The 15260-nt window shown below is 45.1% G+C and overlaps 1 protein-coding gene across 2 annotated transcripts in view; it reads left to right on the plus strand.

The window, feature by feature from the left end:
• The window catches only part of CLPB (ClpB family mitochondrial disaggregase), a 163178-nt gene that overhangs the window by 64012 nt on the left and 83906 nt on the right, over positions 1-15260 (plus strand). For both annotated transcript variants that reach the window (XM_068555530.1, XM_068555531.1), the window contains exon 5: positions 12817-12945. In XM_068555530.1, the coding sequence (XP_068411631.1) occupies positions 12817-12945 (129 nt within the window). The remainder of the gene's footprint in view (positions 1-12816; positions 12946-15260) is intronic.

Genomic DNA, 15260 nt, shown 5'->3' on the forward strand with positions numbered 1-15260 from the left:
GGGCCAAATCAAGATTCTTGGACCTTATCCTTTAGGCAGAGAGGAGTCTTGAAGGTCCTAGAGGAGAAGGTACTGCAGGAACTGATTCCTTCCAGGGTAGAGAAGCAGGGGGAAGTGGTGATAATAATAATAGTAAGATGATGATGATGACGATAGCTACAGCAGCAGGTTATGTTTATTGATACTTACTGTGTGCTCACAGCAACCCTGTGATGTAGGCACTAAAGGAAACTGAGGCAGAGAGATGATGCCAGATGCCAGCAAAACTGTCTCCTGCCCTTGTAGGAACCCAGCAACCATATCAGCCTGTATGTACCCCACACTTAGCTCAGAACCTCTGACTTGTCCAAAGTCTTGGAAGGCTTGGGGATCTGCCAGGCAAAAAGCTGTTTGGGCAAGCTATTATTTTTAATAATGTCCCTGCCTCTTCCTCATCATTGTCAGAGCCTTGTCACACCTTCAGTGCCAGTGGTTCTACATGTCATTTCTCAGCGGTGTCAGCCACTACAGAGTCACTAGGATGGACAATGCACTGTCTATCCATCAGGCCTTTTGGCCAACTTCAAGATTAAGTGTAGCAGCCAGTTAGGTTAATTGTTTCCATCCTTTTAGCCCTCCAAATCTATATATACATTTAACTAGGAGAGGGAGATAGACTAGTTGACATGTTTTATTAAAAAGAATAAATTCGATACATTTATAAAAATAAAAAAGTGGGATGGGGTGTCAAAGAACTAGTCTTGCGATTTTTAACTGATTTACATATTTTGTGTATAAATATTTTTTCATCAAAAGTTCCAAATCAGGGATGGGTCCCACACACCACACAAAATATATTAGAGACATTTATATGGATAGCAGGAAGGGAGACAGAGGGCTGAAATTTTCCAGGCACCCAGTGATTGATGGGGGCTGAGGCTCCCCCTGACGCTTTATTGAGTTTCCGATGATTATCTCTCACTGAGACATTTTTTACAGATGACGGTCGAGCTGTCACAATGGACCATGGGGGAAAAAAACCCAACAATAATAACACTTTAATCTTTTTACTGCACTGCTCCCTAGTATCTCAGATTCATCTTCCCTGACGCACGCAGTTCATTATTCTGCCCCTCCCTGGATGGGAAATAAAGGAAAATAAATATATATGTAGACACACTTACCCACATACATACACACACACAGAGTATATATAAGAGACCACCCCAGAACCAGAGAGGGGCAGAATTTATTGTTCTTTTTGCAAGTGTTGAGGTTTATTAGTAGAGATGCTGGGTTGGCTTGGAATTGGCTATTAATTACAGCATTTTGTATTTGTTTTTTATTGCGGGTTTTTAACATCTTAAAGAAAAGGCAGAGGAGAGGCAAGCAGGTGTAGAGATGGGGAGTACAGAGGGACCAAGTTTGGCCAAACAAGTAGCATAGCTGGCTGAGAAGCAGAGAGGTCAGACTCCTTCCTCTTGTTGCCAGCCCTGCCCAGAGGATCCCTGGACCTGAAAGAATACTGCTTTGGTTAGGATCAGGGTGGGGGCAGGGGAGTAGGAGAAGGTGAGATCAGGGTAATTATAGGACAGATCAAAGGGACTCTAGATAACTGTGAGCATGTTATTCTCCTGAGAGTTAGGAGAGATGGGAAGTAGTGGAAGTTCAAACAGAGTGTTGATGGGTCTGTAGATAACAGAGTAAAAGATAACAGAACAGGTAATAGATTCTTAAGAGTTTGCCCAGCTCTTTGATTTTGATGGTGTGCAGGTGAGACATGGGCTCTGGAAAGCTCTACCTGGGTCTGTGGTCAGAGGAGGATCCTGGGCCAGAGAGGATGCCACACTGACTGTCTAGGGCCACAGGCAGGGTGAACAACCTATCGTCTTAAGGTTCCAGGCCAACCTTCTTGCTCTTCCACTTCTCTTTCTTGGAGTGAGAGAAGATGGACTTGGGATCCCAATGGGAAGGCTGCCCTTGATGTGTCTCCAGTAGAGTTAAGTGCTAGCCCAGTCTTCTCTTTAATTCATCAAACCTTTCTGAGCTCCGGACTACACTATGATAAGGTATAATAAGGTGAGCCAGGGTCCTCTTCTTAAGGAGAAACCTTCCAGTCTATGGACAGAGAGCATGATGTTTGTGAGAACCATTTTTAAGCAGGGTCTAACCCTCCAGCCATAGGCCAGCCTAGATGACCATTCTCTACATGAAGGTTAAAGAGTATCTGTCCTTCAAGAACCTGTTTTCTGCTTGGAGAGACAAGCGTAACATCCATTCACTAAAGAAGTATTTATGGAACACCTGCGATGCTCAAGAGTGTATGCATGAAGCAATCTGAGAACACAAAAGACTATGTAAGAGAAAATGTTAACTAATTTGATGTGGACTAGACAGTACTAGAATGCAGAGAGGAAAGGGAGATCAGTGAAAATCAGACTTCTTGAGTTGTAAAGAATGGGTAAAACATAGATAAATAAAAGGAAGAAATAGTGAAGCCATGATATCACATAGAGAAGAGAGTAAAAGCCTTGGAGTTGAACGGACTAGCTCAGTCATTGACTACCAGTATGACCTGAAACAAGCTACATAACCTCTCTAAGTGCCAGCTGCTTCATTTAGTAAATAAGAATAATAATAATAACAACCCCGTATGATTCTTTCAAGGAAAATAATTATAAAGTTCCTTGCACAGTACCTGGCACATAGTAAGTGCTCAGTAAATGGAGGCCATTATTTTCTTATTACTTCAAGAGTTTTATATATATAGATATTATATATATATATATATTTATATATAATATATATATTATATATATTTATATATATGTATTATATTAATATGTATATAAATATATTTTTTAATATATTTTTTAATTTTTTGCTGTACTGCACGGCATGTGAGATCATAGTTCCTGAACCAGGGATTGAACCCATGTCCCCTGAAGTAGAAGCACAGAGTCTTAACCACTGGACTCCCAGGGAAGTCCCCCAAGAGTTATATATTTATGTAAGACTCTTAGTCCTGGGATATTAGCCTTCGGAACTCACCTGTGACCCTTCACTGAGTATGAAATGGGCTCCCTTCAATGAGCCTGACATATTCTTCAGTGTTAGTGTAAGAGGTGATTCTTGCCATGGTTAGAGTGGCATCAAGAAGAGGAAAGGGCACAATAATAAATTTATTACCATTTATTGCATCCTTACTACATGCCAGGCAATGTGCTCAGTTCTTTACATTTTTTAATGTAATAGTTTTATTGAGATTTAATTTACATACTATACAGTTTACTCATTTAAATTGCATAATTCAGTGGTTTATAGTATATTCACAAGATTTGTGCCACCATCACCACAATCAATTTTAGAACATTTTCATCACCCCGTAAAGAAACCCCATACCCATTATCAATCATTCTCCACGTCTCTCAACTCTCCCTAGCTCTAGACAACCACTAATCTACTTTCAGTTTCCATAGGTTTGCCCATTCTGGACACTTCATATAAATGGAATCATACAATTTGTGATCTTTTGTGGCCGAATTCTTTTTGACTTAGCATGTTTTCAGGGTTCATTCAAGTTGTAGCATGTATCAATACTTCATTCCTTTTTCTTAGCTGAATAATATTCCATTAACGGCTATACTACATTTAGTTTATCTGTTCATCAATTGAGAGTCATTTCGGTTGTTTCGACTTTTGCTATCATGAATAATGCCGCTGTGAATGTTTGTGTACAAGTTTTTGTGTGAACATAATGTTTTCAGTTTTCTTGGGTTTATATCTAGGAATAGAATTGCTGGGTCATATAGTAACTCTATGTTTAACCTTTTGAGGAACTACCAGACTGTTTTCCAAAGAGGCTGCATCATTTTACATTCCCACCAGCCATGTATGAGGGTTCCAGGTTCTCTGCATCCTCACCAACACTTACTATTGCCTGTCTTTTTCACTTTAGCCATCCTAGTGGATGTGAAGTGGTATCTCATTGTGGTTTTGATTTGCATTTGATGGCTAATGATGTTGAGCATCTTTTCATGTGCTTTTAGGCCATTGTGTGTCTTCTTTGGAGAAATATCTACTCAGATTCTTTGTCCATTTTTTAATTGGATTTGCCATTGAATCTTGTGAGATAGGTGATGATATCTATCTTGCAGATGAGAAAACAGATTCTCAGAGATGTTAATTTGATCAAAGTCATACAGTGAGTTTTGCTTACCAGTCTGACTGGCTCTGACCTTTACGCTCTTCCTAATACACAGTGCTGCCTACTGAGGATTCACGGTAGAGTCCCCAGGGACATCTCATGGAGGGGGGGTCTCTCCAGCAGGAAGGGAGGAGTTGGAAGTCTATTTGGAGACATTAGGACCAGGTAGGAGAGCCTCTGAAAGTCAAACAGAGGGATATGGATATATTACAGGTTCCAGGACAGGGGAGGACATGTTAATTTAAAAATCGCCATTTCCTAGATGCAGCCATTTCCTGTGCCCTTCACTATATCACATCATTTCAATTTTCACAACAACCCGATTCAAAGATATTAATGCTTCCATTTTACCAGTGAGCAATTTGAAACTCAGAGGGATGAAATAATTTTCTAGAGTCACCAGGATTAGAATCCAGGTCTTTCCAGCTCAATATTCTGAACTCTTTCCTTTTAGAGATACTTGGTAAAAGATAGATTCTTTTGATGTTATTTGCAGCATTTATAAGATCTTGAGAGCAGAGCCTGTTCATATTGCCACGGCCCAGCCCATGGAAAGTACGTAATACTTTGCTGGATAAACAAGGAAAAAGACTAGGTATATGGTATAGAAGGACCTAATTCCATTTGGATTTTGGCAGGGAGAGGAGGTTTGAGTGAGATATTGGATGTCTCCAGTATCCCAAGACTTGGTGTCCTGGGGGCTTTGCTCTAACTTTCTAAACATGGGCCTTGGGAAGAACATTCTGGTGCCTAGACATCCTTGGCTTCCCTAGAGCAGGATCAGGCATTTGGAAGTGGGATGGGTTTGGCCAGCCTTGCATCTTTCTTGTGTTCATGACAAGATTAGAATGGGAAGGACCCTCAGAGACTAGTCCAGTGCTGCTCAGAGTTTTCTGTGAGGAGCAACACAAAGGGCTTTTTCAACTGTGCATTTCCAGGCCCTGCCTATTGAATCTAAATTGCTGAAGCGAGGGGCCAAGAATCAACTGTTTGTTTTTTTTTTCTTGCAAGTTACCCATGTGATTCTGTTGCCACTAAAGTTTTAAGAGCCACTGATGTGAAAAAACTCCTCTACTTTAAAAATAGGGAATCTGGGACATGGAGGGGTTGAGATACATATCAAGTTTAGTGAAAGCCATTTTTGAACCCAGTTCAATTTTCTCCTGGTCTGTTGTTCTTGCTGTTCCCCATGCTGCTTAATTCATCAACAAAAACCACTGCCTGCGCATAGCTTTCAGGATAGAGTCCAAACCCCTCTCAGGATCAGGCCTCTGCCTGCCTGGGCAACCTCATGTGTACCCACTGCTCCACCTGCCTTCACTCAGCATTCCAAGTTTACTGAAGGACTCCCAGTTTCTTGTATGGGCAGGTAATGCAGCCTTCACCCTCTGTCCTTTGCAAACGCCACTTCCTTTCCTGGAACACTCTTCTCCACCTCATCTTCCAGATAGTTTTTCTGGGAGATTCCTCCCCAAGCCACGTGACATGTGCCCTGTCTTTGCTGCCATCAGACCGTTTGCGCACATGCCTTTCATAGCACTCACTGTGCTGAGGTGCTCAGTAGTGGTGTGCTCCAGGGCAGGGGGTGAATGAAGGCTCCTGTGTGCTCGTTGCTGAAGCTGCATGAAATACTGAAGTGATGCTGGGTGAGATACATACAGAAAATGTTATGAACTAGTTTCTGTCATCCATGAGGAAATTAGGGAGTCAGAAGGGAAATTTTAACACAAGAAAGTATTACAAGAGCTGTTATAAGACAATCAATAAGTAAGTGGTAAATGGATACACACAATCAACATGATAGGCATCCAGGGCAGAGCAGGGAGGAAAGGACTTCCTAGAATAGGAGGCCTTGAATTGGGCTTTAAAGAACAGTTAGGATTTGGAGAGGAAGGAGGGTCATCCAGGCTGTGGAAGGAAATGAAGAGCCTTGCCCTCCCCAGAGATGGTCTCTTGGTGACCCAGCACAGGGAGTCTCCCTCTTGCCCCATCACAAGAGGCAGAGCCGACAGTGCCCGCAGAAGTTGAGGAGGCAGCTTGCCGATGCTGGCAGTAGGAGTAAGGATTTAACGAGGTGGTAGATACACAACACCTTGTGGGGAGGGAGCTGTGAGCCCAGAGGCTTCTTCCTGGAGACTCTTGGTAAGAATTTAGCTTAGTCCCTGAGCTTCAAGCCAGGTCCTCTGATGCTGGGGTATGTGAGGCTTGAGCCTGTGGGCACTGGCAGAAGCTGTGCAATATGGAGGATGGAGCCAAGCAGGCTAAGGACCTAGTCCTGGTCCACCACCGATTAGCAATCCAAGTTGGGCAGGCCATCCAACCTCTTTACCTCTGTCTCCTCCTCTGTTCGATAGAATAATATTTGACCTATCTGTCCTAGGTTGACCTGGGGTGAGGAAACAATTGCCTTGAAGCGGTCTCTAAACCGTAAAGTGCTGCACAAATGTAAGAGGTTATCCTTGTGTTTGTCAGGTTAGTCCTAAAGGTTCCCTCTCATGGAGACATGCTCACGTTTTTAAAGGCACTGCTAGACACTCCATGACATTAGATGGCATAAGTTCCTGGGCGTGGCGGGTAGAGGCTGAGCCTGAGGGAGAGACTTTTAGCTAGGGTTACCTTTCCTCCACACAAGGCAATGATAATAAAGCTTTTGTTATCTGGAGACCACCTGTTTTGCCTCACATGCCTTTTTTCAGTCTCCTCCAATAGTCTTAGCAATATTAGGACAGAAGCCATGTCTGATTCACTTCTGCATCCCCAGTGCCTACCCCAGGGGAGAAAACAGCATTACTAAATGTTTGTGGTAATGTTTTTAAAAATCTATTATCAGATTTTATTCTCATAATACTTAATATTTAGTATTCCTCAAATTATTGCTTGTCATGCCCATTTTACAGATAGAAGAACTTAGTAAGTGGCAGAGCTAAGATTCAGGACTGTGTGACTCCTTTACCTTAAATTACTGTTTCTTATTGTGGGAGGCAGTGGTTTGTTTTGTTTTGTTTAGTTTTGTTCTGCAGTTTCAACAGTGCTGAGTAGTGGCCAGGCTATAGGAAGGGCTTTGGGGACAACTTTCACCTCTGCTAACTCCTTGGCACTGCTAAGTGCAGGGAATCCTGCAGAGTGTACGTCAGGTGCACACCTGCCACGGCACTCAGACTGACCCTGGCCACGGCACCGTGCCGTAGACTTTGCAACATCAAAAGGCAGAGGTGGGGGGCTTCCCTGGTGGCGCAGTGGTTGAGAATCTGCCTGCCAATGCAGGGGACACGGGTTCAAGCCCTGGTCTGGGAAGATCCCACATGCCGCGGAGCAACTAGGCCCGTGAGCCACAACTACTGAGCCTGCGCGTCTGGAGCCTGTGCTCCGCAACAAGAGAGGCCGCGATAGTGAGAGGCCCGCGCACCGCAATGAAGAGTGGCCCCCGCTTGCCGCAACTAGAGAAAGCCCTCGCACAGAAACGAAGACCCAACACAGCCAAAAATAAACAAATTAATTAATTAATTTAAAAAAAAAAAAAAAAGGCAGAGGTGGGAGCAGAAGGATGACAAAGTAATGCTTTGTCATTCTTCCTGTGGCCACAAGGGTGAAGGGACAGGAATGACTGGCCTGGAGGGGAAGCAGGAGCCTGAGCCCATCTCCCCCTGTGCTGGAGACAGGCTGGTAGATGTCTTTGGGAAGGGGATGGTTCACTGGCTGAGGACCAGCTGTAAACACCGGGCCTCAAAAGACCACCATGGTGGCCAGCTGGTGAGCCAGCCTTGGATGAGTCACTTTAGCTCTTGTGGGTTTGCTTCTGCTTTCTCTGTGAGAGCAGGTAAGAACATGAGGGTGTATGCTGCACACACCTCCTTTCCACCTTTAGTTTTTTTTTTTTTTTTTTTTTGGATAGAGAAGAGTATGAGATCTAATGATCTGGGGGTTTCAGCAAGATATCCTGGGTCAGGGCTTCTAAAACTGGGCGATGAGGGGAAAAGAGCTTACTGTTAAGAGCATGAAATGGGCCTAGCTGACCTGGACTGGGTCCTAGCTCCACCGCTGACTGACTGTGGCACCCTGCTGAACTTCAGCTTCCCCATCTATAAAATGGGGAGAGTGAACTTCCACCTCACAGGGTCGTTCTGAAATAAATAAGTAAATTAAGTGCTTTACAGATTGTTATGCACAGCTCAGTTCCAAAGAGTGTTCCATGGAACACCAGTACTGCAGGATTTTAACAAGGGTTGGGTGGAAAGAGGCCGTCAAACATAAAACTGCTGAGTAAATTAAACAGATGGTTCTTACTCAGAACTGTGCCTTTTGGAGGGGAAAAGTGCATGCAGGGTTCCCCAAACCTCTTTTCACAGAGAGAATACACTTTTGGAAGCACAAGACTAGACAGTAAGGATAATAGCCGACATTGACTAAGAGGTACTGTTAGGCCCTGTTCCAAGCCCCTTTACTCACAGTGTCTCATTCAGTCCTTACAATATCCTATGAGAGGGTACTGTTATCATCTCTGCTTACAGGTAAAGAAACTTGTCATGGGGCTTCCCTGGTGGTGCAGTGGTTGAGAATCTGCCTGCCAATGCAGGGGACATGGGTTCAAGCCCTGGTCTGGGAAGATCCCACATGCCGCGGAGCAACTAGACCCGTGAGCCACAATTACTGAGCCTGCGTGTCTGGAGCCTGTGCTCCACAACGAGAGGCTGCGATAATGAGAGGCCCACGCACCGTGATGAAGAGTGGCCCCCACATGCCACAACTAGAGAAGGCCCTCGCACAGAAACGAAGACCCAACACAGCCATAAATAAATAAATAAATAAATAAACCCAAAGTTTAAAAAAAAAAGAATTACCTCTTTAAAAAAAAAAAAAGAAACTTGGCATGGAGAGGTTAGGTGAGTTACCCAAGATTACACAGTCAGTAAATTCAGAACGGGGACCCAAACACAAGTGGTCTGGCTCCAGAGCTCACTTATTTAACAGCTGCACTCTACTTCCTCTACTAAATACTGCTGGCTGGCATTATTATTATTATTCCAAAAACAAGGTAATATTAGGGCCTTATTTATGTATTATGTATGCATTTGCTGATTCAACAAGTATTTGTTAAGCACATGTTTGTGGTCAGACACCGTACTGGGCACTGGGATACAACTGTGGTGATGACAGTCATACTTCCTGTCCTCATTGCGCTTTTGGTCTAGTGGGGAACGTAGTCAAGTAAACATATGATTGCAATGGAGTGGGTAATAAATACCATAAGTGGGAGATGCCTAAAGTGCTAGGGAAGCTCTTGGGAGGAGTAACTACCTCAAACTCAGCAAGAATCACTAGAGGAAGTGACTTCTACTCAGAGGCCTAAAAGTGAATTGGAGTTAGTCAGCTGAAGGCATGGGAGAGGGGGAAATGTTCCAGGCTGTGGAATAGTATTTGCAAAAGCCAAGAGGCAAGAAAGAGCATTAGGAAGGGGATGGTAAGTGATGAGACCTCAGAGGGGAGCAGGGACCCTCTTCATGGACATTCCTTATTAGCTGGGCTGTGACACTGCCGCTCTGCTGATGTTTGTCCCTGAACCAAATAGCCCAGCTGTGTCCCTTGAGTTCATCTACTTTTTTATGGTAGGCACCCTGTGTATAGCTCTATCTTGCACTCGTGAAACAGTGTTATAATTTGTCCATTCAGTGGTCTGATTCTTGCATTAGACTGTTAACTTCTAAGAGTCAAGAAGTGTGTCTTATTAGTATATCTCCAGAAGCTACCACCATGCTCTGGTGTTCATTAATGATATATTTTGAATGAATGGTATATTTTCTTTGTAAAATGGATTATACCCTTCCTGCTTTCTTGAACCAGCTATCACTTTTCTTCAGGTTCATCATTATATCTAGCAGTTAATGTCCTATGTGGCAATTCAGTGGTGCCCTAGGGGCTCTTGAGGCACTGTATTCTGTGGCTTCCTCTTTCAGCTTTATATTGTGCTGTTCTTTTCCCTCCCTGCCTGGTCAGCACTTGATTGTAATCAGCGTACTTGATTCTGAAGACTTCTCCCTAGCCTTCTAGTTTGCTTCTTCTAATCTGCAGTGGGCTGGAAACAAGATCCCTTACCATGATTTGATGAGACTGTTCGTGACCAAGAGTTAATCTCCGAGTTAGGTCCTAAAGGGCTCTTATGAGAAAAATGCAGATGCCATTGCACAACGGACTTACACGTTAGCTAATCAGAGGCCTTCTTCCTGTTTTCCCTGCTCCAGGAAAGGTCAGATAACACTCCAGGGGTGGGGGTCATCAGTCAGGAGAGCCTCTGACTGGTACAGAGGAGCTGATGGACCATTGATTCACCAGACCACAGGAAAGTGTGGTCTGTTCTCCAGTTACACACTCCAACAACTTCATTTTGACCAAACATTTGAAATGCTTCCACCTAAGCAAGCTTATCCGGTATTAGCTACAAACCTCAGGCTGATCTCTGTTAGGGCAAGTTCCATAGAGAGTGTGCTGGCACCTTCACTTGAGCAGGGAAAGAAGAGGGAGTAGGAGCCAAGGCTGGGACCAGAACATCTGGGCTCTGGGCTCTGATTCCCTCATTTGCAAAATGAGAGTGACAGCATGATATGATGGGAAAAAAGGGTGAGGACTCAGATTAAACCTGGGTTCTAATCCTCACTTAACCACTTATTAGCTCTATGATCTCTGTGCTTTAGCTTTCATCTATAAAATGGGAATTATAATACCTACTATATAAGGTAGTTAGGAGAATTAAATAGATTGTGTGAAATGACCATGTCAGCCACAGAGTCGAGGAAGGTCAGTAAGTGAAATCTATTAGGATTAGGAAGAGGCATGACAGTCTTCTGGCTTTTGGGACTTTTAATAGCAAGTTCAGTTTTGTAGAAGGGGAAAATGCATAGACTCCATTCCAAGACAGCTTGGAAAAGAATGGTTTCAGAATTGTCTGGTGCTTTTGACTACATAGGCAAGGTTATGAATTACACGCCTTTATCCAGTGGGAGGTAGGAGGAGCCTGCCCTCTGCAGGCCCTGTGCCATGGACTAGGGGAGGAGTGGATACAGGTAGGTAGGACCCAAATTCCTCCTCCAATGAACTAAGCTCAGGAGGGAACATAAGGCAAGAACTCCAATAATTTCTGCATGAGGCAGAAAGAAACCCCATCACCTAAGCAGCATAGATATCGTTCCATGGGGACTCGGTTCCCAACGGAGGGCCCAGAGGTTGGGTATCCTTCCAAATATTGTCCAGACTGGGACCATTCAGGACAACAAGCATAAGTCATGGCTGTCCCAGGTGAACAAGGACATGTGTGGTCACCTAACCTAGAGTGATGCAACTGGTTTTAGGTTCTTTTGTATCAATTTGGAGAGAGAGAGTCACTGATATTAGCACTAGAGTGAGCCTGGGGGTTTTTGGTTCTTTGACGCATGAAATGCTTATTCTTCCTACCTTCAAAAACAATGTTCACAGTACATTTATTAAGGGAAAAAAAGCAGATTACAAAATTGCAATATAGTAAATTCCAGTTTTGTAGGATATATATGCAGGTATAGCTATACCTATAGATATAGATGTAGATATAGATATAGATATCAGAGGACATATACCAAAATACTAAATGCAGTTTCTCAAGTTGCAGAGATAATGGTGCTTTTTCTTCTTTGTACTTTCAAATTTTTAATGGCTTTTATAAATTTTAAAAGCTCTTTACAAAATATTAAATACTCACTAGATTGTAGACATCTTCAGAGCACAGAGGAGGTATGTTACTGTTCTGCTAAGAACAGCCTCTGACTCTTTCCTGACTTGTCGCATGTCTTTTTTTTTTTTTTTTTTTTGGCTGCGTTTGGTCTTCACTGCCGCGTGTGGGCTTTCTCTAGTTGCAGTGAGCGGGGGCTACTCTTCATTGCGGTGCACGGGCTTCTCATTGCAGTGGCTTCTCCCGTTGCAGAGCACGGGCTCTAGGCGCCCAGGCTTCAGTAGTTGCAGCACGAGGACTCAGTACTTGTGGCTCGCGGGCTCCAGAGCCATGGGCTCAGTAGTTGCGGTGCACGGGCCCAGCTGCTCTGCGGCATGTGTGATCTTCCCGGACCAGGGCTCGAACCCGTGTCCCCTGCATTGGTAGGCGGATTCTTAACCACTGCGCCACCAGGGAAGTCCCTTGTCCCGAGTCTTACCCTAGCCTTCTTTTCTTCACCCGGATAACTTCTCTTCACCTTTCAAGACTGTCATCTTTTGAGATCCTCTCTTCATGCCCAAATTGAGCTAAGCTCCCTTCTGGCTTTCTATATCATCCCGTTATACCTATAATAGCATTTATCTCAAACAATACTGTAAACATCTGTCTACTGTCTGCCTCCTTTGTCAGATTAGGTCAGGGACCATGTCTGATTCATTTCCGTGGCCCCAAGTGAATCCTATCAACATAATGGATGTCAGTAAACATTTGTGGATGGGCTCTGTTTTACCTCCTCTTTCCCAGCACAGATGGCCAGGCACATAGTAGGTGCCATTATTTGTTTAGTAAGTAGGTAGATGTGTGAATGAGGGAATTAAAATGCCAAGAGAAAGAAGACGAGGTTGGCAGCTCATGGCATTTGTTGCTAATGGAAGGGTTTGTGTTGCTGTCCCTCTAGTCCTGGTCACCCGAGAGGATGACTTCAACAACCGGCTGAACAACCGTGCCAGCTTCAGGGGCTGCACAGCCCTGCACTATGCTGTCCTTGCCGACGACTACCGCACCGTCAAGGAGCTGCTTGATGGAGGTGAGATCGTGGGTGAATGGGGCGGGGGGTGGCAGAGAAAGAGAGTAAGGACTTAGCAACCTCTCTACCCTGGAAATGCCATGCTTCCCCAGAGCCTTGTTACCCTCTTAGAGCTGGAAATGCCTCGAGGGTGCCTGCATTTCATGAGAGTGGCCGTGTGCATGTGTGATTTGCCCTCATGTGGCGGGAGTGCGTTCTTTGCCTGTGTTTGTGTGATGTACCGTGCCATCCTGCCTGTCTGCACATGCTCTGAGAGTTTTCCTGATTGTTGCTCTCCCCCAAAGTGTCCTCTCTTCTCCCCTGTGACCTGTAGAGCAGGGCTGGTGGACCAAGGGGGAGACCCTTCAAATCTCTACTAACCCCAGTCTCAAAGATATCTTCCTTGATCCCACCTCCACCCTAGTCTAAATTAGGCTCCCTCCGTTACTCTGGGTCATGGTACCCTACTCTTTTCTGTCATTGCATTTGTTGCAATCTGGAATTGTTTTTGTGTGTTCAGTAGCCTTTTCTCTAACCTGACTCTGAGCTCCCTGAAAGCAAAGGCAAGAACCATGGCTGATTCATTCCCAGCACCTGGTAAAGTACCTGGCACACAGTAAGCACTCAGTAAATCTTTGTTGAATGATTGAATACCCTTCCTTTAGAGAGCATTGATTTAATTGGAGGGATAATACGTACCATCCCCAGACTCAGGCTAGTCTGGTCCTGTCCAGGCCCGCTACAGAGTTACCTGCCACCCTGCCAGATGCCTCCCACGCAGTCACTTTCCCTCATCCCACTCCAGCCTCTCCTTGGAATAGGGAGGGAAGCATCTTGCCAGGATGTGTGGTGCCCAGGCCCCAGAGTGAGTATGGCATTGACTGCCTGTTTATGCCCTCACTTACACTTCTTAAAGGTTTAGGGACCCTCTCTTGGGCCTGGACACCAGGGTATTCCTTGTCAGTGGTCATTCTTCATAGAACCTGGGAGCTAGAAGGATCCTCAGAAGTCCTCTGGGTTACCCTGATTGCCTGACTTCTCTTCTGGCAGAAACCTCTCCAACAGCTGGCTGGCTGGCATTTCCTTGGATTCTCTCAGGGACTCAGGGAATCCTACTTCTTCCCTAGGAGTCCATTCCATTTTAGTTCTTCTCTGACTGGTTGAAATAGATTCTTTTAAATGAGGTGTGATTTTCTTCTCTGTATCTTCTGCTACCTGTCCTTTGCAGCCAATCACTTTTTCAAAACCCAGTCTTGAAAGAAAGTTCTTTCAGTCCCAGAGCCTTTGCCTCCCTGGCCCAACCTCCCCAGATCATTTTCTAGTCCTTGTCATGTGATTGGACTGGAAGGATTTCCCAATAACCCTCAAATCCTGCCACCTTATATCAGCCCCAGCCACACTCACTTAAGACTCAGGCCTGGCCCATATCCCCAGCCTACAAGGGACCTACCTGCCCCAGAGCAGCCAGAATGTGCCTTGGTCTGGGGCATATACATTGTGAGGGGCAGGACTGCTCATGGATGTGGTGATAGCGCCTGGGATGACTGATGCTTTTGGAGTAAGAACTCATTGCTCCCAGAAGCAGAGACTTAGAAAACGTCCCCAAGCAAGATGCTACTCACTTTGTCCTTTGGAAAGCTCTCCGACGAGACATCTGTAGCTAGGAATTGGAGTGTTCACCATGGAGCTTCTCTCTGCCATGCCTTAAAATCAATCAATACCCCCGCTATTGTCCAGTGGTTTACATTCCCTGCTTCCCCTCAGCCCCTAAGCAGACAGGGAATTCACTCTAAAAAGCGTCCTTCTCCCCAGCCTTCCAGATCGAACACCTTTGAAATGAAGAAACACAGGCCTTTTATGAAGCACCCCTCCACCCTCACCCCCCAGGCCAAGGCTGGCCCTTTGAGCCGTTCCAGGGGCATGGTTCTTGCTTGTTGACTTGGAACAGATGCCCTTAGCCCCCACCTTTACAGTTCACCCACCTGCCTTTTTACCCAGAATCCATTTACACCCCCTGCCCTAGCCTCCCAGCCTCAAGGGCCAAAACCATTAACCCACTTATTTCTCCCTTCCTGACCTGAACAAGTGGCCGTCACTCAGGGCCTGCAGGCTTGCCAACTTCTGACCTCCCTCCCCCCTTGACCTCTCTTGGTCTGCCTGTGTGTGTGACCAGCCAACCGAGAGGCAGGATCCTGCTCCCTTGTCCTAGGGGCTCTTGCCAGTGACATTTCCAAAGTTTTCTGACCTCAGCTGACCTCCTCCAGAAGGTTTCAGGGAAGGCAGGCCCTGCCTTCCTGACCATCCAGCTTTTTTAGCCTATATTTGCCACCGGCTTT

The sequence above is a fragment of the Eschrichtius robustus genome, chromosome 11 (assembly GCF_028021215.1).
Source record: "Eschrichtius robustus isolate mEscRob2 chromosome 11, mEscRob2.pri, whole genome shotgun sequence".
NCBI lineage: Eukaryota > Metazoa > Chordata > Mammalia > Artiodactyla > Eschrichtiidae > Eschrichtius > Eschrichtius robustus.